Source organism: Crocodylus porosus, unplaced genomic scaffold, assembly GCF_001723895.1.
Source record: "Crocodylus porosus isolate Cpor-Errol unplaced genomic scaffold, CroPor_comp1, whole genome shotgun sequence".
In the NCBI taxonomy this organism is placed as follows: domain Eukaryota; kingdom Metazoa; phylum Chordata; order Crocodylia; family Crocodylidae; genus Crocodylus; species Crocodylus porosus.
Window position 1 is genome coordinate 18,581,293 of NW_017728915.1, and position 27,440 is coordinate 18,608,732.

At 40.1% G+C, this 27,440-nt stretch overlaps 1 protein-coding gene across 1 annotated transcript in view; it reads left to right on the forward strand.

Moving 5' to 3' along the window:
* ITFG1 (integrin alpha FG-GAP repeat containing 1) overlaps nt 1-27,440 on the forward strand; it is a 200,017-nt gene that overhangs the window by 32,993 nt on the left and 139,584 nt on the right. The window contains exons 7-8 of the mRNA XM_019535776.1: nt 12,774-12,835; nt 20,617-20,701. Coding sequence (XP_019391321.1) covers nt 12,774-12,835; nt 20,617-20,701 — 147 coding nt within the window. The remainder of the gene's footprint in view (nt 1-12,773; nt 12,836-20,616; nt 20,702-27,440) is intronic.

The window sequence follows — 27,440 nt, forward strand, 5'->3', positions numbered from 1 at the left end:
CTAGGGGAGGGGAAGGTGCTGCATAGCCAGCGGGACATGGGCCTGAGGCACAAGTGGCTTGTCTGGGAGCCATAGCCCTTTCTGCTACCTATACCCCAGGAGGCACAGGGAGGAGGCGTGTGCCCCCAGATTGGTGCAGGGAAGGCTGCTGCTGCGGGCCAAGGCTTCACCAAGCTGTTCCCAGCGGGGAGAGGGGGGCTGGGAAGAGCCTAGTGTAGCCTCCACCCCAGCCCGCAGTGGCACCCTCCCCTCCCCCATGCAGATCCAGAGGAATGCACGCCCCATACACTCCCCCAGGACATGTGCAGCAGGGGGAGCCACCACTCCCTTCCCATGCCCCCTGGAGAGCAGCGACTCAGCGCAGGGGTCCCAGGGGCTCCATCCCCTCCGGTCTGGTGGCACAGCCAAACTTGGCCCTGCTCTGGCCCCTGGCTCTGGGCCCCCCAGGTGGTGTGGGACCAGAACCAGTGTGCAGAGGCAGCCGGGGCCAGTGTGGGGCTGGGAAGTGGCCCTTCCCCCACAGACTTTCCCAGGTGGGGGGGAGTGCATGCACACGTGTGCACACAATTGAGTCTCCCAAAAAGTGTTCTCCCTCTGCCTATGCTGCTAGTGTTTTGGCTTTGATTTCACCCAGAAGAATACACAACATGCAAAATGCAGGTTTGTGAAAATGCAGATGGGTGGCAGTGAGGATCAGAGGGAATGGGAGATGATAGGTTCACACCTATTGTCAGGTAGGGGGGATGTAGAACTGGTGATAGAATGTAGCTAGCAAAATGCAGACAGGCTACCTGGGGGTGTCATATGGCAAACAGGTTATAATACTGACCTTTTTATGGCCCACCTGAAAGAAGTCAAGAACTGCACCATCAAACCCATGCTATACCTAAAGTATATAATGCCATCTTCATCATTTTGGACTGAAAACCTGCAGTCTCTGATTTCCATCACATATTCAATAAACCATAACCCTTCCATCAAACTGTCAAATACTCCAGCACCACCATCTCCTTCTTGGACACTAGGATCAATATCCAGAATGGTAAAATGCAAACCACCATATACAAGAAACCATAGAATAGCATACATATCTACACAGAACCAGCAATCGCCCTACACACACCAAGAGAGCCTTCCAGTACCATCACATTTGCACTGAGAATAGCAACATTGCAAACTTCAAAAGGGCTTTTGCACAACAAGAACGCTCCTCCAGAGAAAGCAAGAACACACTTTTGAAAGAGCCACCTGGATACCACATGAAGACTTGCTGCAGTCCAAGGAGAAAATCCCCATGAATCTCACACCATTGGTTATGATGTATCATCCTTCCCCGGAACCTATACAGAAAATCTTCGAACAACTGCAGCCCATATTAGAAGAAGACCCAATTCTTAAACTTATCTTTCTAGAAGCACCCATCCTATCCTTTAAATGAGTACCAAACCAAATGTTTTTGGTCATTTTGGGCTAGCACTCTGCTTTTATGGGAATTAATAATTAAATGTAAATAAGTTGGATCTTCTACAATATAATTTTACTTCTGAAGTGCTGAATGCATAACTAGTTTCTAAAAGTTTGCTGATATAATGGGTCATCTTGTTTTTACTCTTGGCAATATTGCTAGCTTTATTCCTAAAAAGAATGAGAATTCCAGTATGTGGGGACTGTCATGCTGTGAGAGAGAGATTTTTTTTTTTTTTTTTTTTTTTTTTTACATAGCAACATAATTTATCTGTAGAGAACTAATTTAAAACTTGCATGTTTAAACGATGCTTGAGGGTTACTATGCGAGTTTTACTGTAGCCATCCTTAATCATAAATTATAAAAGGATTAAATGTTTGATTATGATGATTATAATGACTGCAGCCTCTGCTTTAATGCACTTGTGGTAAAGTTATTAGATATTGAAACATCTGTTGAAATAGGTATTCAGAAATTATTCACTATAGCCTTTAACTGAAAATATGTGTTTATTTGCTTGGCCTGTTAGATCCTTTTGCTTTACAAGAAAACAAGCAAATGAGTTTAGCACTCAACTCTTGTCCAAATTTTTAACTTTAAGTAAATATTTTCTCAATAAAGTGGTTGCAGTTGAATTATCGTGACTGCTTACAATCATACCTTGATTGCAAAATTTTTCTATTAATCCAGTCTATATAGTGAAAACATTCCGTGTGATCTGCTCCAATCTGCATATCACATACTTGCAACAAGAAACATAAACGGATGCTTGAGTGCTGTGGACAGCAGCGGCATGCAGGGCAGTACTAGGGGCTGTGTTGTTGCTGACAGCAGCCCTACTGACAGCACAGTGGCTGTTTTCATTCTCCCCCTCTTAAGGGTCAATGCCCAGGGTGCGGTGGTTACCCCCCACCCACTCCTTTCCATTACACTACTGCTTGCAACAAACTATAGGCAAAAATTACTTGCAAAAATTATTAATCAAATGGCTCTTAATTTTTTAAAAAAGGAAAAAGCTGCAACATTTCTGAAAGGAAGTTATAATCAGAAAAGCAACATTTTTGCTAGATTATTTGTTCCAAAATATTTACCCGTCTTTAATGCTGTTATCATACAATGCAGAAGAAATGCATTGTAAAAACTTTTAAATGGGCTAAATCAAACAATTTGTAAATATCAAAATAGAAAATATAAATATGTAAATAAACACATTTGCACATGTAAGTATAAAAAATGTTGATATAAAATGAGTTTCAGGCAAATTAAGTTTATGGGTTAACAGTCAGGTTTCCAAAGAGTTTTAAATTTTGATTCCATTTTAGTTTAAAATCCAAATAGTCTAGTTTCTTTTACAATAAGGTTAACTGTAGGAAGTACTAGTCAAACATAAGATAATATTTTTGAAGTATTTTTTTCATTGTGGCAGCTTATGTATCCAACTGCTTAAATAGGTTGAGGTCCATATTTTAATTGAGCACAAGACATGAAGACTCTTTTTTTTTTTTTTTTTTTTTTTAATTAAGGATGTTTTTACTTATCCAGTTAAATGTCATATTACATGTGCATACCTTTACCTTTAACTTGACCTTCCCATATAATGAAGTATTTTTGCACAGGTTATGCCTGCAAATGTTCATACTGAGTTGTGTGCATCTAATCTTGCATTTTCGTACAGTCTCAGAATAGCTGAAGCTCCCATATTTAAGTCAGGAAATTTGAATCTGTTAGTGATCTGAGATTAAATGCTAGGTTTTAAGATATAATTTAACAAAACATTTATGCATTTGGTACTCTTAATACCATTTTTAAAAAGGTATTGATATGGTAACGGTTTCAGTTCTCACATAAAGCCCTTTGACATTTAAACAGAAAGGTCAATTCAGTCATTAGTGAAATGAACACTCAACTTATAAATAGGATTCTGTTTTAACAACATGCAAAAAAAGACTGTAGGAAAAAATAACAAGGACAATTTGAAGCTAGCTTGCAGCAGAATGTATATGTTGCCTTTTCTTATCACTTCTTGTCTTTTTACTAATACAAAGTAGGACTCTTACAGGCAGGGCTTAATAGCTAAGTACAGACATTCAGGGAGGTTAAATCAAAATGGCCTCATGATTTAAACTTAGCTCGTCCTGGTGCCAACCTTACACTTACAGACTTGGTCTCAGTCACTGGCAGTCGCTCTAAACCTGTAACTGTACAGAAGTTCCATGGACACAAACTGGTCTAAATATTGCAGAACCCAGTATAAGATGAACCTGGTTATATGTAGTATAAGACTTATTCAATTTAGGTCAAACAAGTGCATGAAACTTTTGCCCACTCTTCCTGCACAGCCCCAGGACTGGGAAAACCCAGCCACTGGCCCCAGCCCTGGGGCTGCCCTTTTCACCCCACTTCCTCCTGCACTGGGCTGGTTTTTTTTTTTTTTATGATGTACACTGATGCAAACCCATATTGGATTGGCACCAATATAAGGAAAATCGATAGTATCGGCAATCAGCTTTCTTTGGTTGATATGGTCAATAATGTTGCCAATAAATGCCCCATGCATGCACGTAATCACAGCACAGCACACCAGGAGCTCAGCCTGGCAGTGTGGAGAGTAGCTGGGTCTGGCTGGTAAATCTGTTGTGAGGTAAGGGGTGGGGGGAGATTGAGGTCCCTACATTGAGGGAGGGAGTGGGACTGGGGCAGGAGCAGGCACTGTTCAGCCAGGGCGGGGCACAGGATGGAGCCACAAGCAGCTTGTCTGGGGGGAGGGATGACTCCCACCACTGCATGCACCCCGGGAGGGTATGGGGAGTGTGTGCCCCTTTATATACTCACAGGGTGAGGGCAGGCTGCCACTGCGGGCTGAAGTTGGGGTGGTGCTGGGCTCATCCTGGCAGGGGGGCTGCGGCTGGGGTTGCACTTGAGCCAGGTGGCAGCAGTGCTGGGAGCGGTGGCTAGGGTGAATCTTGTTGGTGGTTTTAACCCCCTCCCTGTGCTGCTACTGCCCACCCCAAGCCCAGCCCAGCCCAGCCCAGTCCCCCACCAGGAGGAGCCCAGCTTCAACCCGCCCTTGCCCCATGTGCAGATGCAGGGGCACACGCTCCCCATGCCCTCCTGGGGGGTGTGAAGTGGTGGGAGCTGCCCCCTGGATGAGGCACTCGTGGGTCCATCCTGCAGCCCGCCCAGCTGTGCAGTGCCTGCCCCAGCCCCAACTCCCTCCCTCACCACTGGGGCCTCAATATGCCTCCCAATATACAAGTACCTCACCTGGGGTCTCACTGTTCTTCTTCAGTCAACAAATACAGCTGAAACTCACTAGTAAAGAGTCCTTTTCTAATACTAGGTGACATTGCTATAAGTTATTCCAAGTAGCTCAAGACACAGAGGACTAAATATCTAACTTTCTCGAAGAGTGACCTGGGCATAAGCCTGCTGCCACGTAATAAAAAAAAAAAAAAAACCTACTAAATTTAGGAAATTACGAAAAGCAAATCTACATTTGAAAAAATACTGGGATTAGGATATAGAAAATACATTTTACATTTCAGCAGATCTCACGGGTCTGGCATTGTTTTGCTTTGTTTTCCTGCCTCAAAAAAATAGGATTTCACTAGACCATACGTAGTGCCACAAATGTCACTTCTGAATACTGCAAATAGTTTTGATGGCAGTAGAAACAAAGTGGCAATGTTTATAATCCAACATGGGATACAAATACAAATGATGGATGACTATCAGTATTTGAGCAGAGTATCTTAACCAGTACTAAATACTTTGAGGTATTGCTTTTTAAGGTGAAATATGAACATGCAGTGCTATTTGCTTACTGCTAGACACAAATTGTAGCAAAACTGACAGCCTTAAGACATGGGTCGGCCTAGAAAACGTGGCTGCTGATGGCAAACTTTTCCTTGGGATTTGTGTTATACTTACCTAATAGTAAATTTGAAAAAGTTTAGTTAAAAATGTTTAAAGGGGGGGGAGACAAAACCATCTTCATTTTAAAGGTATTAGGTTTTTTTAGTTTAAATCTTGGGTTATATGTATATGTCTGAATAACCCATGTAGTCTTAATAAAAATACCAGTTTGTAACACAAATATTGGAGACTCACATGTTCTGTCCACACTCCCTCTAGTCTCCTGTCATCCACCAACCCATCTACTTCACTATTAATAAAAATAATAGTGCCAGACTATTTAAGATAAACACAGTTCTGTGACTTCCTCATAGTCATAGCTTTCTGTCCATAAAGAAAAATCACAGTTGTACAAAATTTCAGTGCAGCAGGGGGAGAAAAGTTGCTGGCCTCTACTAATTCTTCTTGGAAAGAGGATAAAAGAAATATGTGATTGATTAGTTGTATATTGAGTTAAGATTGTCATTCCCAATACATATCCATAGTAAATGTGTCATTACTAGAGATGAGTGTCTGGGTAGGTAGAATATTTAAGCTGGTGGCCATGTAGGTTCCTTTTCTTTTTCTCCCTTACAACCTGGAGAAAAAGTTCCAAGTCTGCAAATATGAATATTACCTAAGTTAGTATCCTAAGAGACTGCATTATGTTGTACTGTTGTATGTTTCATATACTGTTTGTCTACTGCATAAAGGAGATTTGTTTATCCTTTTCATTAGCTCCTTTTCATTGGCTTCAAAGCTTGAACTCATTTTTTGAGAGAGAATATGATAGTTTAAACTTTATATACTAGATATGTTAGACACAGGTCTCTGGGCTGAGCCCAGTTCACGTGAAGCATTTTTAGTCCTGATGGTGCTATCAGAATTTGCAGAAATTTAAAGTTTGTTAGCTGTCAAAAAAAAAAAAATGGAAAAAAAACCCCTGTCCTATTTTTACAGGGGGCACCTTCCAAATGTCAAAGTCATAAACCACCATGCTGCTACCACATAGCAGCAGTGCTAAGGCAGCTCAAACCCCACTGTGGATACAGCTCATTGGACTCTTTTTTTTTCTGCCAGAGCTATATGAGCTTTACCAGAGAGCAGAAAACTGCCAACAAGGCATGGTCTGTCCCAGGAATTTCGCTGGTAGAACAACATCAAATGTAGGATGTTGGTTGTTTTTTTTTCCATGTCCCTTACCAGCATAATTCTAATGACAGAGCTTTGGAAAAAAATATAAAAACCAGTGGAGCTCAGCCTTTTAGAGTAGTGGGCTAGGTGCTTGTGACCTAGCTGCATTGTGGGCCATTGTTTTTCTCCTGTATCTCAATCTCTGTATAAATCAAGGGTGTTAAACTTATGGCTCAAAGGCTGGATCCGTCCTGCAGAGCCCCGTCATCTGACCCCTAGTGCTGCCCCTAGGTCTGATCAGACCCACCCAGGGAATGACTTGCACCCTTGGGGCAGGTCTGCAGGCTGGATCCCACCCAGAGATCCTCTTCTGTCCCCATCCGTTCCCCCGCATACCTGATCTGGTGGCCACTTCAACTGGATGGATACCCATGCTGTGTAGCTCATTTTCCAGAATGAGCTGGATAGGTGTCATGTGCTGCCTGCTCCAGTTGAAGTAGCTGCCATGCTATGTGCAATAGCCACCCCAGCTGGACTGTGCCACTGCACATGACGCTTGTGCCAGCCACTCCAAGACCCTCTCTGCACATGGCACTTTCAAGCACTATTTGCAGTATGGATCCCCCAGCCCACCTGGGGATCCTGGGGTTGCCAAGGTGGCCACACATGCAGTGTGGCAGCTACTGTAGCTGGACTGTGCTGCACATGGAGCCCATTCTAGCCACCCTGCATATAAGTCCACATACCCCATGCAGCATAGGTCCCAGAGCAGCTGGAGTGGCTGCTGGATCAGGTATGCTGGGGAAAGGGAAGGAAAAAGGGTTGGGTTTGGGGTTGGGGTTGGGGAATCTGTGGGCCCTGTCCAGCTTACATACCAGCCCTACACAAGTAAGATGAGGTTGAGACCCTGGTTTAAACCATACAGAAATAGTTTTAGACTGCCTTATTTGAAAACTTTACTCCAAGATTCTTGCTGATTCCAAAAGGTCACAAGGCCACTCTCAGAAACCTAGTGTAGTATAACTGAATGAAGATTGTAAAACTGTAAGCACCTCTGCACTTTTATTTAATATAGAAAACATTTTAAACGTTTAAATTATCATCTTTTCATTAGCTCTTCATAGTTTGACTCATGTTTAATCTCTTAATTTATTCCTCCCACACACTGGGTAGCTTAATATGTGTTCTTTGTTTTTATTATTAAGCTGGGTGACATCCCAACTATTGTATTATTTTGCTATTTAGTGTTTTCAGCAGTTGATTTATTTTTGAGCTACTTCTGATTCTGATGCCATCCTCCTGAATTTTACGTTTAAACTCCTTTGTGTTATTAGTTTGTTTTCTTGTAGTATAGTGGTTCCCAGTATTAGTCACACTGCTGAACCTCTATTCCTATTCTGAAATATTTTGAGTGATGTATAACATAACTGATTTACTGTGCACCAGGCTGAAATTTTTGAAGTTCTTTATTGATTTTTATATAAGAAAAAAACTGGCTTTCTGCAAATCTATTGCCATTCATTACAAGCCATTAGAAAATGCCAACCTTCAAGAATACACACAGTAAATTACACTTATTAAAGCAAGCAATATCACTAGCACTTGAGCAACCCTGATGAAGCCCAATCTATTCTAGAACAATCCTAGAAAAATAAAATATTCAGAAACAGGATGAACCATGTGAAGACAGTATTTTTAATATCAATTAAATGAACAGGCCATATAGAAATAAATACAGTGATTTTCAAATGGAATATTGAGTTAATACCATAAAACTTAAGTAGGCAACAGTTTGTGAGATGAAAGGGATTATACCTAAATTATGAATATAATTGAGTAATGGGTAGGAGTGCACAGATAAAGATTTTTGGGGCCAATTGGTATTGGCTGATATGGCTCATTAATAATCTCATTGCTGCTTGGAGAGCAGCATCAGGCTGATAAGTCTTGGGGGCTGAGGGAGTGGAAAGGGCCAGAGGGGAGACGACAGATCAAGGCCCTCGCGGTGAGGGAGGGAGTGGGGCTTGGGCCTGGGGGAGAGGCAAGCACTGCCCAGCCAGAGCAGGGCAGGGGATAGAGCCACAAGCAGCCTGTGCAGGGATTTTCTGGATGAACTGGTTTACTGGCGTACCCTGGGAGAGGCACCAAGGGGCATGTGCCCCCCGCATCTGTGCATGGGGCAAGGGTGGGCTTCTGCTGTAAGCTGGGGCCAGGAGTGGCCCCAGGCTCTTTCTTGCAGGGTGCAGGGCTGAGCTTGGGGTGGGTAGCAGTGGTGCTGAGAGGGCAGTGTTGTGGGGGCCTACAACAAATTCTGGGGTGGCCACAGCCTTGTAGTCCCCTATCCCAGTACTGCTCCTGTCCTCCCACGCCCAGCCTCACCTCACTGCTGGGAAGAACCCGGCGCCACTCCTGGCCCCAGCTTTCAGTGGCAACCTGCCCTCACCCCATGCACAGATTCAGGGGGCAGCTGCCTCTCTGTGCCTCCCCCAGGGCTCACTCATGGCTCCATCCCACACTCTGCCCTGCCTGGGCTAGGCAGTGCCTGCCCCGTCCCAGCTTCAGCCCCAAGCCCCACTCCCTCACTCACCATGGGGGCCTTGATCTGCCCCCCATCCCTTTTCCTCCACAGACTTACCAGCTGGATGCTGGGCTGCACGCATGCATGCGATGACATTATCAGCCACATCAGCCAAAAAAAATCTGGTTGCTGATAATGTCAAATTTGTTTTTATTGGTGCCAATACGTTATGAACCGATGTATCGATGCACCTCTAGTAATGGGCTTTTTAACTTGCAAAAGAAGCAATTTTTGCATTGGGTAAGTCCAGAACACTTGGTTGTAATTCTATTTTGTTAAAATACTCAGTTCATTAAAGTACTTTTAAAAGGCTCAGGCTTCTAGCATGTAATAGTTGATTGTATATGCTGTTTCTGCATATTTTTATAGTCAGACTTGCATTATTCATAGTAATGTTTAGCTTCAGGTCAAAAAAATATTCACCAACTCTACAGTGGGTAAGAGTCATGGTGTTGGATGGATGTTTTATATCAACTTGCATGTTTTACTACTATGAATACTACATAGTGTTCTGTAGTGCACAGTGTTAGCACTACAAGCTCTCTATTCTTCCAAGGCCTCAGAATTCAAATGTCTGTGTATACAGCTCTGAGTAAGTGGCTTTACCAGGGAAACAAACCTGGAGAATTCTTATGGATTACTTCCATGTGTATATGCAGCCTCTGTTGTGCTTTAAATAAGATAGAAATGGTGCTTCTAAATTCCTATTGACTTTTTTGCTTAATGAGATTTTTTAAATCCAAACTTCTACAAGTGTGGAGACTGGTATTGATCCTCCCTATCAGTTCTGTTTTCTCTGAATAGTTTCTGTTATGCTGATATATTAAAATATGAAATGGTGTAAGGGACATTTGTGTTTGTTTATCAAAAATCTAAGTGTTTGACTTTAATTTTGTGAAAGAGATTTTCATGTCCTTCTGGAGGCGTCAACCACAAATTAAGTAGATCCTTAATTTTCATGCTAGTGAGTGTATTCTTAAAATTGTATTCATAAGGCTTTTACAGATTCATAATTTTCCTTTTGTTTCTAAAAAAAAAAAAATACAATTATAGATAGTGGAAGTATGTGGTTTGTTAATAAGGCAATGATGCTTTAAAAGGCACTTATAAAAGACTCAAAGGAAGAGAGATATGTAACTTTTATTACACTTAAATTCTCAGTACTGTTAGTATAATTTCTAAGAACTTTAGTAAAGGTGCTCCATCTTTGCTATCTCTGTTTATTGACCATCGGTCATTTGCTCTATATATCCACCCAGCAGCACTTTTCTCCTTTTTAAACCAAAAAAGGTTCAAGAGATTGTGGTTTAATCTTATAATGTTATTAAAGTTGATATAGTAATTTTTTCAATGCAGAACTAAACTATTTCATTACGTATTTTAAAATTATTCTGTTACTGTTTTAAATGTGAAAATCTTGGGGTACTTTAAAAATGAACAAATATATAACTTAAATTAAAAAATACAGAACTAAATAGCATCCGTAGATATAATTCATAATTTATAAATCTGACCTTTTAATCTAACTTTATCTATGTGACTGTTATTACAAAAATAGCAACAGAGTTACTTTAACCCATTTATAACAAATGGTTTTGTTTGGCTCCACCCTGTAGCTTTTCAGCCTCATAGTAGCAATTGAACTGTTTGTGTTGGCAGTTATCCCATTTTGTCGCAGTATTGGGAATAGAGTCCTGAAACATATGCACCAAAACCTTTACCAATAGCAGTGGTATAACACTTTCACGTGTGCTGCACAGTTTTGGTGAAGGAGAACTGGTTGATTGGTTAGAATAAAAAGTATTAACTATACTAAAAAATGCCAACCAAGTTATGAAGACTAATTTGGTATATGTTAAAGGTAAGAGAGAGTGGGAGAAATGTTACAATCTCTGAATTCGCCTTTGCCTGATTACGGGTGTTTTGGGCCTGAAACCTTGCAAATAAAGAGAAAAAAATGTTTTGCAACTATAAACTTGGTCTAATAAAAGATATTGCTTCTACCTCAAAATTTTTGTCTGCCTATGCCTTTAGACCAGGGACTGGCAAAGTGTGGCCCATGGGCCAGATCTGGTTGTTAGTGGTCTCCATTTCCCAGCCGCCCCTGCACATGGGTCGGGCTGGTCTCCATGGAGACCCCAGCCACAGTTGCATGGGAAAGGTCACGGCTGTGGTTGCCATGGAGACCAGCTGCAGCCATACTGGCAGGGTGGGTGGCAGAACAGGTCATGGGGCTGCTCCAGAGGTGCTTTAAGATGAGGGCAGCTTGCTCCGGAGTCAGGGTAGAGCTTCAATCTGTAGCCTGCATGCTCTGGGCAGGAGCATACAAGCAAGGGATCACAGCTGTGCCCCTGCTCCAGACCATTGCAGCTGCCACTGCTGCAAGGAACCGGGGCAGAGCCGTGATCCTCTGCTTGTGCACCCCTGCCCAGAGCATGCAGGCTACAGATCATGACTGTGCCCTGGCTTCAGAGCAAGCTGTCCCCATCACAGGATCTCACTGGCTCCAGGGCAGCCCTCTCACCTGCTGTGCTGCGCACACTGCCAGCATGGCTGTGGCTGATCTCCATGGATACCGGCCCTGGCCATGTTGCAGGGGTGGCTGGGAAATGGAATCAGCCAGTTTGCCCACCGTTGCTTTAGACCAACGCAGCTACAACCAATGTCCCTGAAACATGGAAGATATTGTAATTGGCCATTTTGAAATGAAAAATTCACAACTTAAGAAGGAAGAAGCAAAATTAAGCATCTTTCCTGCCATTGGACCTTGAGGTAAACAACCAGTTCCAGCCTTTGTTTGAATCTAATTTGCATACTCAGAGCAGCTTTTTTACAAATGAACTTTCCTACACAGGAGAAATCCATACCATCTTTTTGTTCTCCTATGCAATGCATTTCATTTCTACCTGGGAGAAATTTTACAATCTTTGAATTCTCCTTTGCATGACAAAGGATGTTTGGGCCCAAAAGCTTGCAAATAAAGAAAACATACTACAACTATCTAGCTTGTCTAGTAAATGATATCACCTCTACCCCAAGAGTTGTATCTTCCAATGCCTTTAGACCAACACGGCTACAACCAATATCCTTGAAGCTCACAACAACTCTGATTCTCTTTGCTTTTCTGGACTTTTGCAAGTTTAATGCTTTCTGATTTCATATTAAGTCATGTCCAGTACCTGCATATAAACTCTTTTCCATAGACAAAATTAAACTTTGCTAAGTTGTAATTCTCTTTTCTAAGCAACATAATATCTTTAAAAAGAAAAAGAGGCCTTTTGACAAAGCATTATGATTTCTGATATTAGTTGACTTTCAACTTAAAATGCAGGAAGATTAGCAGAGGTTTAACATTCAGATGAAGTGAATCATCATTTTCAAGTCTTGCATTTTTATGCACTAAATGCATTTGTCATTATGCTGACATAATCACTTACATTTCATGTAAAGGATTTGCCTGTTTGTTAAGGGTGTTCTCTTATAGTAAGGCAAGAATGTTTGTGGTTGTATATCTAGGTAGAGAACAAGGGAGAAGAATAGTTTTCGTTTTACATTGTTTTGATTAATGCTAATTTGTGCAATCAAAATGTATTTATGTACTCAAATCTATGCATTTTAAATCCAGTTATGCTAATAGGTATTCTACTTGCGGGCATGTGTATAATCACATATTTAAAAAATTGTTATATTTTATCATTTCAGATTTGTTCCTTACTACATTATCAGACTCCAACAAAATTCAGTTTGAGATGTGGGTGAACAAGGTAAGGAGAAACATAAAGCCAACATGTGACCTTAAAATAGACAGATTAAAGAAACATAAAGTGAAGAGGTAACCTGATGATGCAAGTTTAAAGAATAAACAGAGGTGACATTTAGGGTGTGCAGTTGCACTGTTGTATTCAAACTGCTGAATATCGCTGGAGGAGATGATTCACTCAACATCAGATCCTATGCAGGTTTTTAGCATGACTGCCAATTAAGTTAATCAGTCTGCCCTAATGCGCATGTTAACAGGGCTCCTGTGGTGTTGTCAGCTGTTGTAAGGGGTGACTGTCACTTAATTTGACAGCATGATGGTTTATGAAGAAAAAGCTGTTCAGAGGAGTATTTTTTTCTTCATTGCCCGAAGCTTAGATATTTTTAGTTTGATTTAAACATGGGTGAAAAAATTAGGATAAGAATAAAATACTTTTATGGGTGATAGAGAAAGCCCACTTTTCCTTTTAGATCGTGTCTAAATTATTGATATGAATCTCTCAAGTAAATATTGTAATAGTTCAAAATACTGTAAAAAAAAAAAAAAAAAACAAAAAAAACCCCCAAGCTACAAGTATATAATCTCTCTCTTTTTTTTTTTTTAGTTCATGCCATTTTTGACCATTTACTTTCAATTGGTCTGCATGTCAAAGAATGACTTCTTCCAAATGAGCTTTTAATAATTAATATAAAACATTATGGGGAAGCTTGAATAGACTTAAAATAAAATATAATCGTTGCTATAAAAATGTTCTTACTGTTGCTGGCTATACAAAGGTCTTGGAGGAATTCTGGGCGGTTGGGAGCATGGAAGCAAAAAGCTGTTCTATTGGCAATCAACCTGGTCGTAACCTGGTCATGATCCAGCATTGTAAATTGCTGTAAAGATGTCAGAACAACGAAATACTGAGGAATTTCATTAGAGTGGTTGCTATTGGAGTACGTTTCTGAGCTAAAGAGGTGGCTTAACTTCCTTTGCAGTTTTATCTTTTTTCTTTTTTTTTGTATTAATCATATTCAGATATGAATTGTTATAACCTTTAAAACAGTCAGTGAGGCTTAACTGATTTATATCAAAGTGTTTTAAAATCATCTTGTTAGATCCTGAATTAAATAAGTAACAGGAGCTGCTTTTTAAAGCTTTGAATTGGGCCACCTGTATAATTGGAACAGCCGTTGGATCAACAACTCTATTAAAATATGTTGATTTGCAACCAAATGCAGCCTTACACTAAATCCTACAATATTTTTTCTTGCTAACGAAAATTAGCAAGATTGTTACATGCATTTCTTGTAAGTCATTATTTAAGCTAATGAATGTGTTCTCGGTTCCTTAATTTTTATCTTTTTATTATGGTAGAAAATGGTGAATGACACTTTTCTTATTTATTAGGGGCGGTTTTTATTGGGCGCTTTTGTGTCTAGATGTACTTGAACAGAATGTGGAATCAAATTTAAAATAACAAAAACTATTTATTTTTGGTTGAAAAAAGTTATTTAAAGGAAAAATAGTTTAAAATGCTGAACAGGTTTTGATTAACTTAAGTATCAAAGTTAATGAAGCAATGAATTATTTCTGATTTATTATGGAACAGAATTTCAAATTTATTTAGTTTCTTAAAGATGCAGCTGGGCAGCCACAGGATTTTTAGATTAGATGCACACATTCAAATAATTTGGAGGAATTCTTCCAGGTTTGTTCTGGTAGTATTCTTACCTAGGGCCACATGTATGGACATTTGAATTCTGAGGTCCTGGCAAGTAGAAAGCTTGCAGTGTTGACACTGCAGCCTGAGTGGGGTCCAGTTCGCACATCTTGGCATGCTCTATGGGCTCCCTTAACCCGCCTGGCAACAGATGGGAGCCCTGTTTTGCCTGACCCAGGCTGACCATGGTCAGCCTGTGCTTCCTTGCAGCACAATGGAGATTATGAAGGGTGGTGTTTTTCCCCCCTGTTGGAGCAGCGCAATCCAGCAAGTGACACACTCTTCTTCTGGGAGAATGGCGCATGCTTGAGGACCACGTTGTCTTCTGAGAGAAGCCATAGCATGTACAGATGTTTGCGCTCCCAGAAGAAACTCTTCCAGGAGTGATTTACTCCTGGTTATTCCCAAATTATTTTTCTCCTGGAGTGGCCATTTTTACTTTGGGGGAGAAAAAGCCTTTATATCTATATACTCACAGTTTCTCCTGAGAAAGCAGCAACACTCCCAGGAAAAACTGAATGTTTCTATGAGGCCTTTAGAAATGCAAAAGCTGGTTAGATGCCTAACTCCTTTTGATTTTTTTTTTTTTTTTTATAGCATATTGATTGATTGTCTATGAATAGCTGAAAACAGTAGGAAACTATTTCTTGAAAAAATGTATTATTTTGATTTGGGCATTACAACCATAAAATCCTGTACTTGAGTGACCGACAGGGATCCAGGTATTTTATTTGCTGTGGAAAAATATGTATATTCTCTTTTAAAGGAGAAAAAAATGCAGGAAACCACAGGTTTTTCCTTGCAGACTTGACAGTTCCAGCCTGCAAGGGTCTGGAGGGACCAGGAAGAGGCCAATCAAGCAAGGATTACCACATGCATGTGTGCATACGCACACATGCATGTAGCAACCAGGCAGCCTGATAGAGAGCAAATCCTATAGGTAAGTCTTGTAGGTGGGGGTGGGAATAGACAGTGGGAACTTGTCAGGGGAGCAGGAAGGGGGCACATGGCCTTCACCCAGATCTATGTGCCCACAGTGGACACAGGGCTGCAGCCTGGCTGGACTGGTATGGCTAGGAGCTGCTTCTGTGAGCCAGCAGGCGTAAGGACCAAGGCCTGGCACAAGAAGCAGAGCAGCAAGACTTGTTGCAGCTGCTGCCACTGCCAGGACCCCTGTGCCAGCTGCACCACCAGCAGTGTAAAGAGTAACAGATGAGGAGGGTCTGTACTGTCCTTAACCTCCTCCCACTGCCAGCTGTTTGCATGTTGGGCTGTGGTTTTACCTTGAAGGGATGGTGGGGTAGGGGATAGCATGAGTGGCCTGAGGCGGAAAGTGGCAGTGGCCAGGCCATGCCAGCCCAGTGTGCAAGTAGCTGAGAAAGGGAGGAGGTAAGTTTAATGTGCCCCCACCCCATCCATTACTCCTTGCACTGCTGGCAGTATGGTTGGCACAGGGGTCGAGGTGGTGGCAGCAGTACATCTCACTGCCCTGCTATGCCCTCCAGTGCTGGGTCACACCCTCTGAGCTACAGATTCGGCTCCTGCCTGTGCCAGGCTGAAGCCCTATGCCTGCTGTGGAATAGAAATCCAGGGAGAAATGTGTCCCCTTCTCCCCCCCTCACCATATCGTCTATGACTTTACTTCTGATTAAGTACCCCTGCCCTGGGGGACAGTGGATCAGGAAAAAGGGGTATTGGGATGGACAGGGGTAGGGCACTGGCATATTGAGGCTGCTTATTGCCCCAAAGCAGCAGTGGGGACAGCCACAGCTGGACCCATTTCCTAGTGAGTGAAGGGGTCAGGCGGAGCTCTGACTTTTTTTTTCCATGATTAAAACAACCCAAAATCAAATGCCAAAATATGTAGGTGTTTCAAATTTATTTTATTATAATAATTGATCTATTTATCTATCTATATATTCATGTTCATATTCGTGTTCATATATATATATATCTCAGTTGAACACAATGTTTTATTGATATTTACAATTCTAAAATCTGAAAGTCCCTTAGTGCCTCAATCATTATAATAAAATAAATTCTAAATACCTGTATATTTTGGCATTTGATTTGGGGGTTTTTTATCACGGAAAAATCAGTGCTCCCCCTGACCCCTTCTCTCACTAGGAAGTGGGTTCAGATGTGGCTGTCCCCACTGCTGCTTTGGGGTGATGAACTGCTCCAGTATGCTGAGATAGATATAGATATTTTCATCATTGAAGCCCCCAAAATCTGTATTTTCCATCAGATAATTTAGGATTTTTAAACAGAAAAGGCCAGAATCCCTGGTGATCAAATTCTTTGATAGCATAGACCTCATATTCTGGAATCTCTCCCTGGGCTCTCCTTCTAAGGGGTAGGTGGGAAGGGCTGCTGTAAGGCTGCGCTTATTTTTCCAGGGTCCATAAGAATCCAAACATGGCTTCAGTACCAGCCATAACTCTGGTCCTCGCACTTCAGCCAGCAGTTGGAACAGTTCCCTGTACAGCTGCTGCAGCAGATCTAAGCAGACAAGGAAAACTTCCTAACCACATCTGCAGCCATGTGACTATCCACAACTGCATCTTTGTTTGTTAATATTTTTTTTTCCTTATGTAGACTGAAAAACACACACAGATATTTGATAGCTGTAAAAATAAGGGATTTTTTTCTTGAAAGTTTATGACTACATATCAGTGCATAAAAAAAATTGTAATAGTTACTTGATTTCCAACAGAGATCTATATGCCTATCATAGTTTCTGCACACTAGATTCTGTTTTGTGTAATACATTCATTTTTGTTTGAAAGAACACTCCATGGTTTTCCTGGTAAGATTCAGTCAAGCAAGGCATTGGTTCTCAATTTTATTCGTAGAGTAGCCACTTCTGATTCATTTATGAACTTGAATAATTTACAGACTGGAAAACTTTGAACAAGAAATAGGCTGTATTTAAGTTAAGCAGAAATGAAATCCTGTCCCAACCTGACCAAACGAACATCCATTGTGGATGACTCAGGAAGAGTAAAACATACCATCTATGTTAAATAATACATTCTGTAGTGCAGCAAACGATTGTTTGGCATTAAGATAATTCGGAAATGGGAATATTTCTCACATCTAATATATATTTAAAACTGATAAATAAGGTTTTTATTCAAATCTTTGCCATAAGTTAACTAGTTACTCTTCCTCGACTTTGGGAAGGCTTGAGAGTAAGGGGATATTTGGAGTTAAATTATTATATATGTTAAAATATCTTTTAATGAGCACAAACCATACAAGTTTGTGTCAAGTACCTTTTAAAACAGCTCTAGGTGTCACTTGATAAACTAGAACCTTTTGTATCAATATTGTTAAAAACTTAGATTCAAGCTCAAATCTGTGTTTTTGTCTTAGTAGTTTTAGAAATGTCCAAAAATATACATATTGCCTGAAACAGTAAAATCAATTTTCTTCTTTAACCTGAAATATGTTTCTGTTTTCTATTCTTTGGGTAACAAAGGTGACACACAGCCCTCATCAATGGAACTACATCTTACTAACTTTAAAAGGAATGAGCTAGAAAAATATGCATCACTCCAAAATATGCAAAGTAATATTTGAGATATAACCTAGCTCTGATCTTCCTTATAAAGCTAGCACAATAGATACTAGGGCTGTGTGAAATTTAAGAAGCCATTTCGTTTCGGAGGTGTTTTGGGCCATTTTAGTGCACAAAATGCCAAATCTGAATCGAAATGGAAGACCCAGAAACATCTCCAAAACTAAACAAGGCATCCGAAACATTTTGGAAATGTTTCGGAACATTTCAGCATTTCGGAGCCAGGCTTGCAGGTAAACAGCTGCATGCTGTTGCCCTGCTGTGCAACTTGGCTTCTCAGGAAGCAGAGATCCATGCTGGGGTCTCCTCGCCACTCCTGCCCACCCTGTGCAGTCCCGGATCTCTGCTCCCTGCAGAGCCAGGTCTCCCGGCAGTAACCAGCACTGTCCTTCTGTGCAAATTGGCTCTTTGGGAAGCAGAGATCTGCGCTGGGGTCTCCTTGCCACCACTGCCTGCTCTGTGTAGCCTCAGATCCCTGCTCCCTGCAGAACCAGGTCATGCAGTGGGGCAGTGCTGGTCCCTGCTGTCTGAGGAGCAGAGATATGGGGCTGCATGGGGCTGGCAGTGGTGCCGAGGAGACCCCAGTGCAGATCTCTGCTCCCTGGGGAGCCAAGTCGCGCAGCAGGGAACAGCGGGCTTGCTCACCACTCTGCACTGCTTCCCCGCCCTACAACCCAGTGTGACAGGGATCAGAGATCTATACCGGCATCTCCTCACCTGCATGTCCCACCCACGGCCCTATCCTGCTCCCTACAGCAGCCCCAAGCCCCGCCCAGCTGGGTAGGGCGAAGCTTGCCTTACAGCCCATTTGAAACAGATTCAACCAAAACGAAACAGGACCATGATCTGAAACACTGAAACAAATTGCTGTCCTCCGAAATGGCCTAATCCAAAACCAAATTGAAACACAGCCGTTTCGCACAGCCCTAATAGATACCACCTCCCAAGAAAATTAACAACAGTTATTAAAAAGCAAGTCAGTGTCATAAATTCTTTGGGTAATAAATATAAATAGAAATGGCTTTTTATAGCCTTCTTAAAATCCCATATAAAATATTTAAAATCGCACGAGTCACATCTTCAATCCAACACATGAATCTGTCAGCAGCAGCTCGAGAGGCAGTGAGTGTCACCGGAAAATACTAGGGAACCTGACAGCACCTGCAGAAAAAGAAGAACCGTATCTTAGGTGGAGAAAGCCAACTTAAGAGGCTGACTGGGGCGGGAGCACAGGAAAAAAGCTGTTAAGAGGTCTGAAGGGTGCTCAGTGCTCAGAATGTTGTTTATATGAAACATTTGTTATAGAATGATGAGTTTCATGTACTTGTACATTGCTGAAACGGTAACTAGCTGTAGGAAATGGAGAGGCATGCTAGTGAAGAAAGTGCATGACAATGGATTTTACTTTAACTACAATAATTTAGTTTCTTTGCCACTTATACCATGCACTTACTTGCATAATCTGAGACCTAACTGCAGGTTTTTTAGTGACAACATCAGTAAAAAATAATTTTTGCTGTTTGACATAAGTAATCTCTAAAATTTAAATTTAAATTTGCATATGTAATAAAACGTACTGGTCAACATGGAAAGAATACAAACATATCTGCAGAGTTGTAACTACCTCTGCTGAACAGGTGCTTCTGTCAGAAATACAGAAAAATGGTATGTTAGAATACTGTATAAACATGAAATACCACTCAGGAAAGATGCTGTTCTAAGAAAATTAAAAACCATATGGCAATTTACTAAGTTACCTCCTATTTTATTTATAAACAAAAGAAAAATACAAAGAAAAGTAAACCACACAAATGCACAAATAAGTGATAATACAATCTAGAAACGGTTTATGACAGAGAACTCTGAGTTAATGGATAAGCACGCGCGTTCAGAATTCTCAGTGATCGGATTGAAGTGTTTGGGCCTCTAGTCTTTTTAGTTGGTTAAAGAAACTTGCCTTTTAAACACTTGCTCAGCATCTGGGGCCTGTGGTATAGCTAGTTTCTGCACTTTGTTTCAGTATGATGGGAAAGATATTTGCCATTCCACTGGATCATGTTTCATATAACGTATCATAATTTCATGTGATGCATGGGAATGAAACAAGCCCTGGTTGGTGGTATAATATAATAAGAATATTCTGAATGGTAACTTCTGCCTCACTAAAGCAGCTTCATTAAACTAGAAGCTTCACCTTGGTATATACAATTTTACCAGTAAAATAATTCTTTTCCTACAAGCAACTCCAAATATGTGGTCTCTTATTCATGAATTAAGTCTGATTTCATTGAGATTGTGGGGGGGAGGTGTGCACACAACTGTTTAGAAGGCCCAGAGTGTCCAAATAATAGTGTTGCTTTGTTTAAAGTTGCATTTTATCAACTACTCTATTTTTTTAAGTCGCTTCTTATCTCCAGTTCACAGTGTAAACTTTCATGGGGTTGTTTATACTCCATTAATGTAGCTTTTCATAGCGTATGTTTATTATATTTGACAGGATGGGAACTTCTCCGAAGTCACTAAAACAAAGAAAAAACCTGAAGATATGATGATTATTGGACAATCAGTGTTTGCAGATTTTGGTGAGGTTCCTTGCTCTTCTTAAGCTACTTGATACTTAGCTATTTAAGGTACTGCAGTCAAACTAGTGTTGTGTGTGCAATACAAGTTTCTTTTTGAAAGTGACTGTTTTGGACCTGAATTTTATACATTCTTGCACCACTGTAGCCCAAAGCCCTGGCTACTCAAAAGTTTTAAAGATAATCATGTGTGTGTGGTGGATGAGTAGATGTGCAAACATGAATAGGTGCCCAGAATTGAAGCCTAAATCCCTGTTAGGGTGAATTTCTAAAACAATATTTTCTAGTGAATCTTAATTTGGATGCATTTACTGTTGTTGTGTTTTTGGTTTTTTAATTAAAGTTAGGGGCTATTTTATGAACTAATAAGGTACTTTCATTTTCCCATACTCTGTTTCTGAATAACTGCCTAGAGTTGACTGTTGGGGAAGCAGGGACTAGAGGCTACGAAAAAGATGGGGGCTGGGAGGGTGGCTCAAAACAATGTGGATTTGGCCATGGCGTATCTGTATAAATAATGTATTTCTCTGTTGGCTGTCTGGCCAGATATTCGTAAGTTCATTTCCTTCAGGCATTTGGATAAAGTAGTAACATTTTGAGAGATGTTCAGCATCTGGCACTCCCCTGAATGCCTAATTTAAACTCTGGTCCTTAAATTGTAAAACAGTGACTAAAATGATAGATTGTTAGATGAAGAATTAATCACCAGAATGATAAGCCAGCTTTAGAATGCAGGAAGGTGATAAGAATGCTGATCATTCTTGAAAATTAATTCATTCATTTATATGTATAAATGACTTCAGCCTCTTGTAAGACTGAAGGCCATAAATTCATTCATTCATTCATGCATTGTTTGTACATACTAATAAGCTTAACATTTTACATTTTTTAACTTCCAACTGCATTTAATGGTAGTACCAAGTAATTTACATACTTTAACAATTAGTTTGTTGCTCTTCAAAACTTTTGATTTACCTTTTTGTTAAATTCTTATGATTTTCTTCAGAGAGGTTGCTTTTATACTTCATGCTGTTCTGTTTGAAATCCTTTCTCTCTCTCATTTTTATATGTTCTCTTAAAACTGTTCTTTTTATTTCGTAATCAACACTGAAAAATTAGATATTACCTGTGAAGAACATTATATAAATGTTTGTTTGTTTGTTTTAGTTTCTGTCTTCTTGACTTTTTAATGAAACTACCGTGAAATCTCACATAAACTGCTCCTGACCGAATGTACTCTACCTTTTACCCCTTCTTACTTTTTTTCTTAACCTTTTAATTGCTTTTATCACTATCCCTGCCTTTTCATTCTGTCTTCCCTTGTTGTTTCACTTAAATTTGTTTTTTTTCAGTGCTGCTTTGGCAATTTTTCATTACCTCTCATGGTGAGGTTCCTATAGAATTCAAGGTCCTGATCTCTCATGTGTCTGAGTGACTTCATTCCAACCGTGCCAGTTTAACACTTGTGGGGGGGGAAAGGGGGTTGTGTGCTAACAGCTTAAAAATCCTCTTGTCCACTTCTGAGTGGGTTTCTCTATAGCAATGGCGCTTAGGCCTGTGAAGGTATGTCATTTGCCCCATGTGGCTCCCAGCTGGTCTGGAAATGTGGCACTGAGGGGGAATGGTAGTAGTAGTAATTGCTCCTAGAGCGATGGCAGTTAACCCTGCCACAGTTCCCCTGTGGGGAGCCTATGCAGCAGATCATGCTGGTCCATGGTTGCTCCACAGCCAGATCTAGCACACAGGGTGTGCACGCATTGATTTTTTGCATGCTGACTTCATGCAGAATCTGCCCTGTGGACTGACCCCAAAGGGCATCACTCATCTGGCCTATGGGACCACAGAGGTTGAGCACTACTGCTGTATGGAGATGTGCGCCTCAGCCTGCTTCTTGATATTGCTTTCTTAAGGACTTGCCAACAGTTCAGGATTTTTATGATGAATATTTAATTTAATGTTCATCTTCCTGCACTCTTTCCTCTACCCAACTTAGTAATTTTGTTGATTAATATATTATCATCTGTCAAAGCTGATATCTAGGAGTCCTCTTCAGCCTTTCTTTCTGATTCTCCCCTAACACACAAGTCACATCCAGACCTTACCAGTTTTATCCACAGCATACAGAAAACTTAAACCTGGATATCTCAGTTACCAAAGCCATCTCCACTCCAGGCTTAGTTGCATAACGCCCTCCCCACCCTCATTCTGGAAAGAATATGGCTGTCAAAATAATTTGCTGGACTATCAGTCTGACTGTTTCATACCATCTTTGAAGTCTCAGCTCATCTCTGACCTTTCTTTTTCTTCAAAGCTTTTCCTTATCTGGATTTTGTACAGGGTTTCCTGCTCTGTGTCTACATTCACTTTTATCACTTACCGTGTCTCATTTAACTGCTTCTACTAGTTTGTGCATTTCGTCATGCTGCTCTCAATATCTGCACTGTACTGTTCATCTGACCATACACGGTCTTATTTCAAGACCCTCTTAATGGACAGTTTTTCTTCCAGTACTTGGAAGAAGTGAATTCATGAAGTAGATAATCCAAGTCCCTCAGCTTCAGATGTTCCAGGGAATCCAGGGTATTATGTGTGTTTGGTGTTTTATAAGATCACCTCTTTGCAGCAGGGACAGTTAGGCCCTTGGCAGACATTAAAGTAATCACATGGTGGGATCTGATCTATGATCCCAATAACTTCATGTCCTGCTGGGCAGAGGTGTTTAAACTCCCCAGCACAGAGAGTTTCTTGGCTCTACCCACCTTTTTTTTTTTAGTCCATGCAGCCAGCAGCCCCAGTTAGACTGTTGGGTATAGGGCTTTAAATTTCCTTGTGCCAGTGGGCTGGGGTGGGAACAGGCACAGGCCCAATTGGAGACCTATGGCTACCTTGGGAGGCTGGTGCCAACAGTCATCTGACTGGAGACTTGAGGGTAATTCTGACAATCAACTGATTGTTGGCATAAAGCCCCAGATAGACCTGGTAAGTGGACCTGCCACACACTTAGCTTAAGGTGCCATACAAACCAGCCACAAAGATGTTTTCATCTTTGTAGCTAGCTTGCTATTTTATGCTGCCTTAAATTGGATGACTCTTTGGCACCGTCGCAATTTATGGCTTAATTTAATGTATTAAATGTAATTTGAACCAGGAACCTTAGCAGTAAATAAGTAGAAATATGTTCCTTGTCATTTTTTCCTTGCCACTTTTAAGAGCATTGCTGTTATTCATGTGCAGATGTTTCCTTTAAAGTATTGCATTCAGGCAACATTATTTTAGTAAGTGTTTATAAACTATTAATATGCATGAGAAACTATGAACAATGTAAATTAAGTTACTTTTCTAAAGATTGACAGAACATGTTAACATTTTTATATGTTGAATGGTCTGTTTTGGAAAGATTCAAAACATTGTAAAGAAAATTTTATATGGAAGTTTTCAACAAATATTAGCAGCACATAGCCTAGATTTGGCTATAAAATAGTTTTTAATCAGCTGCAAATTGATTAATCTTTGTCTGTATTTAATGCTTAAAAGGAAATGAGTTTTTTTTATTCAGAATGTTACTTGATGTATTCCTCATTAAAATTTAACCTGATATTACCATGAATCAGTCCTGAAATCTAAGATTTTGCATATGCTGAATATTTTGATTGAAATATTTTAAATAATCATCCCATTGTCAATATGAGTGTTCATATTCAACTGTTTGCTTATAATGTTTATTTCAGCACAGAGTTGTTTTTGAACATGCTTAAAAGTTCTTTTTTTTAAAAGAACTTAAAAGTTCTTTATTTTATACTCCTATACGCTATAAATTCAGGGTTATCAGTTTTTAATCAGTGGTTCAGGTAATGTAACATCTAATTTCAGAGGAAACATGTCTTTGGAAACTAAGATATAAGACTGAGTCGCACAGAAGTAACTAGAAGTTTTATGAACCTAATCATGCAAACCATTAATGAATTCAGTGGTTCTGTTCATTATAGCACACATGCTTATTAGTAACCTGCAAGATTTGTATTTGTATTTAGATACTATTACATGGATGCTCTAGTGTGTGGTACAGCAATTTTTATCTTAAATAGGCTGGTATTCCTCAGAAAGTAAGAGAAGAGCCAATAATATAGAAACTAGTTGATCTCCTTGTTTTATGCTACTACTTAAAAAATCCCTCAGATTTCCAGCCCAGCTTCTGTTTGACCTTTAGTTAAAGATCATCTCTCCTGGGTGATTAACTTATACTGCTCCTGAGTATAGCTGCTATGGGCTGGGATTCGTTTTATATAATATAACAGAGCAAAATAGAAGTTCAATGACTCCAGGTTATACTAGGAAGGTTAGTTTCTGGTATTAAAAGTTAAAAATTTAATTACTATATAAGTAATTTACAAACAGACATTGACAAGATCTATGCAATATTTGAAATGGAGAACTGATCGCTACAGTTAGAACAACATCAAAATATTCTAAAATGTTTTTGTCCATGTTTTCTCAGTTCAGCATTCTTTTAATGGATAAGAGTGTAAATGATTCTGAAAAGCAGATGTTTTGAATAACTATGAATATTAATAGACAGAGAGTATATGTCAAGTATTATTTCTCTTGTAAGATATAAATTTAAAGAGCAATCTGAAATCAGATTTCTTTTTGTATGCCCTGACTAACATGACCAAAGGGTATATTACGTATTCAATATCAGGGGCTTTTGACTTCGGACTCTAGAATCTCTGGGAGAAGACTAATAGAGCCTTCAAAATATACCATATTTTTTTCATATACAAAATGCAACATTTTTCCCAAAAGAACAATGGCTGGAAATTACAGCACACATTATATGTGAGAAATATAGCAAGAACAGTTTCTGATGGTTATTTATGGGCAACAGTGAAAGTAAGAGCTACATGCAGCTCACAGGGAGGAGAACGATGAATAGGCTCTCCTCTGTAGATACTACTTCATAATTACTTATGGCAAGGAAAGATTTTTTTACCTTCATTTCACCTTTCAACAACAATGTGCATGTTACATTCTGGGGTGTGTTGTGTGTGAGAATATGGTCAAAACAATCTAGAATTTAAAAAAAACAAACATAGCATTAAATAGGATTCTTAAATCCTAAATTTTTTGAACCTAATTTCAGAAAAGTATTCATCTTACTTAAGTGCACAGTTATAAATTAGGTCTTATGAGCTAAATATCATATTCACATTACAAGGATTTTTCCCCAGTCAGCAGGGGAGGAAGAAGCCCCTCGTCTTACTGTCTCATACAGGGAAACCTCATTACATACACTGTCTATCATTAAGCTACTGCCAAAAGCAGCACATGCTCAATAATGGAAACCAACTATAACATTGATTTAAATGCAGCCAGCACTAAGCATGACTATAAAACATGTGACCCACATGGGGTAAACATACAGATAGGAACCTGCCACAAAGATGGGCTAGTGCATCCCATCTGAATAAAAAGGTATGCTAGCACTCATTGCATACAGTCCCCCTCAGTGCTGACACCTGTTTAAAGTCATGGTGAGCCACGACATTGAATTTATTTTGATTACCTTTTCACTCCCACATTTAAGCTGCACCTTTCTTTCCCATTTCCAGTCATTCTTGTTTCTCTGTCAGTCTTGAATGTGTAGCAAACATCACCAAACGGGGCCCCAAACAGTTCACCCTCTGTCACCTTTTGTCTTTGGACTAATATCATGTATAGTTTGTATTTTATACAAGTAGATAGAAAACTGCTGCTTAAAAGTGTGCTTATGGAGTACCTGTGCTAAAACTCACACCAGTTTCCAAAAAGGTAAATTGTATAATTTCTGGGAGAACTAAGTCTATGAGTACCTATAGCCTATATGCAAATTTGCCCCTCATTTCTATATGCTCAGGAAAATCAGGGTCTGCCAGGGAGAGGGGGGACAGAGAGCAAAGGAGCACCTGATTTCCTGCCCCCACCCTTCCCCCTGGTGCTTCTCCCCTGCTGTAGCAGTGGAGTGGGAAGGGGACAAATTCAAGGCAAACCACTAATAATTGGCTTCTATGCCTGGAAAATTATAACAAATTGATACATTTTCCATAGAATATAATTATTGAAGCATTGCCTGTTATATTCAAGGTCATCTTATATTTGAGTAAATAAAGTTTTATGTATATAAAAACTGAGGGGAACTGTATATGTATGTAAGTGTATGTATATGTGTGTACACACACACACACGCGCCCCCCCCCCACTGAGGGGGGCGCGCACGTGTGTGTGTGTGTGTGTGTGTGTGTACAGTGCAATTGTTAGCACTACCAGGAGGCCTTTGAGTATATTCATAGCCTGTTGTTGTAGAGACCAAATTAAAAGTTAATTAAAAGGGACAGCTTTACCTACTAATAGTTTGAACATGATTGTGAATTAATGTAACTTGCTGTATTTATTTTGGACTGTCTTTGTTACAGCTTGGGCAAGGAGACAAAAGAAAGTTTTCTGTTTTCCTAAAAGAAACATTAAGCATTTCAGTAATTCCTTTCCCCTTTGGAAATGATACAAGCAACATTGCAATATGTAGGTACTGGAAGCAAACTGACTTTAAACAAAAATGGTAGGTATGAAATCTGATGCCACCTTCTAAAAACCAAGCTGGATTAGTTAAAGACATCATTATAATTTTCCTTTTGATCTTTATGTAGGTAACAGACTTCTGGACAGTTAAGAATTAAATAAGTACAGTGCATAATGAAAAATTTATAGC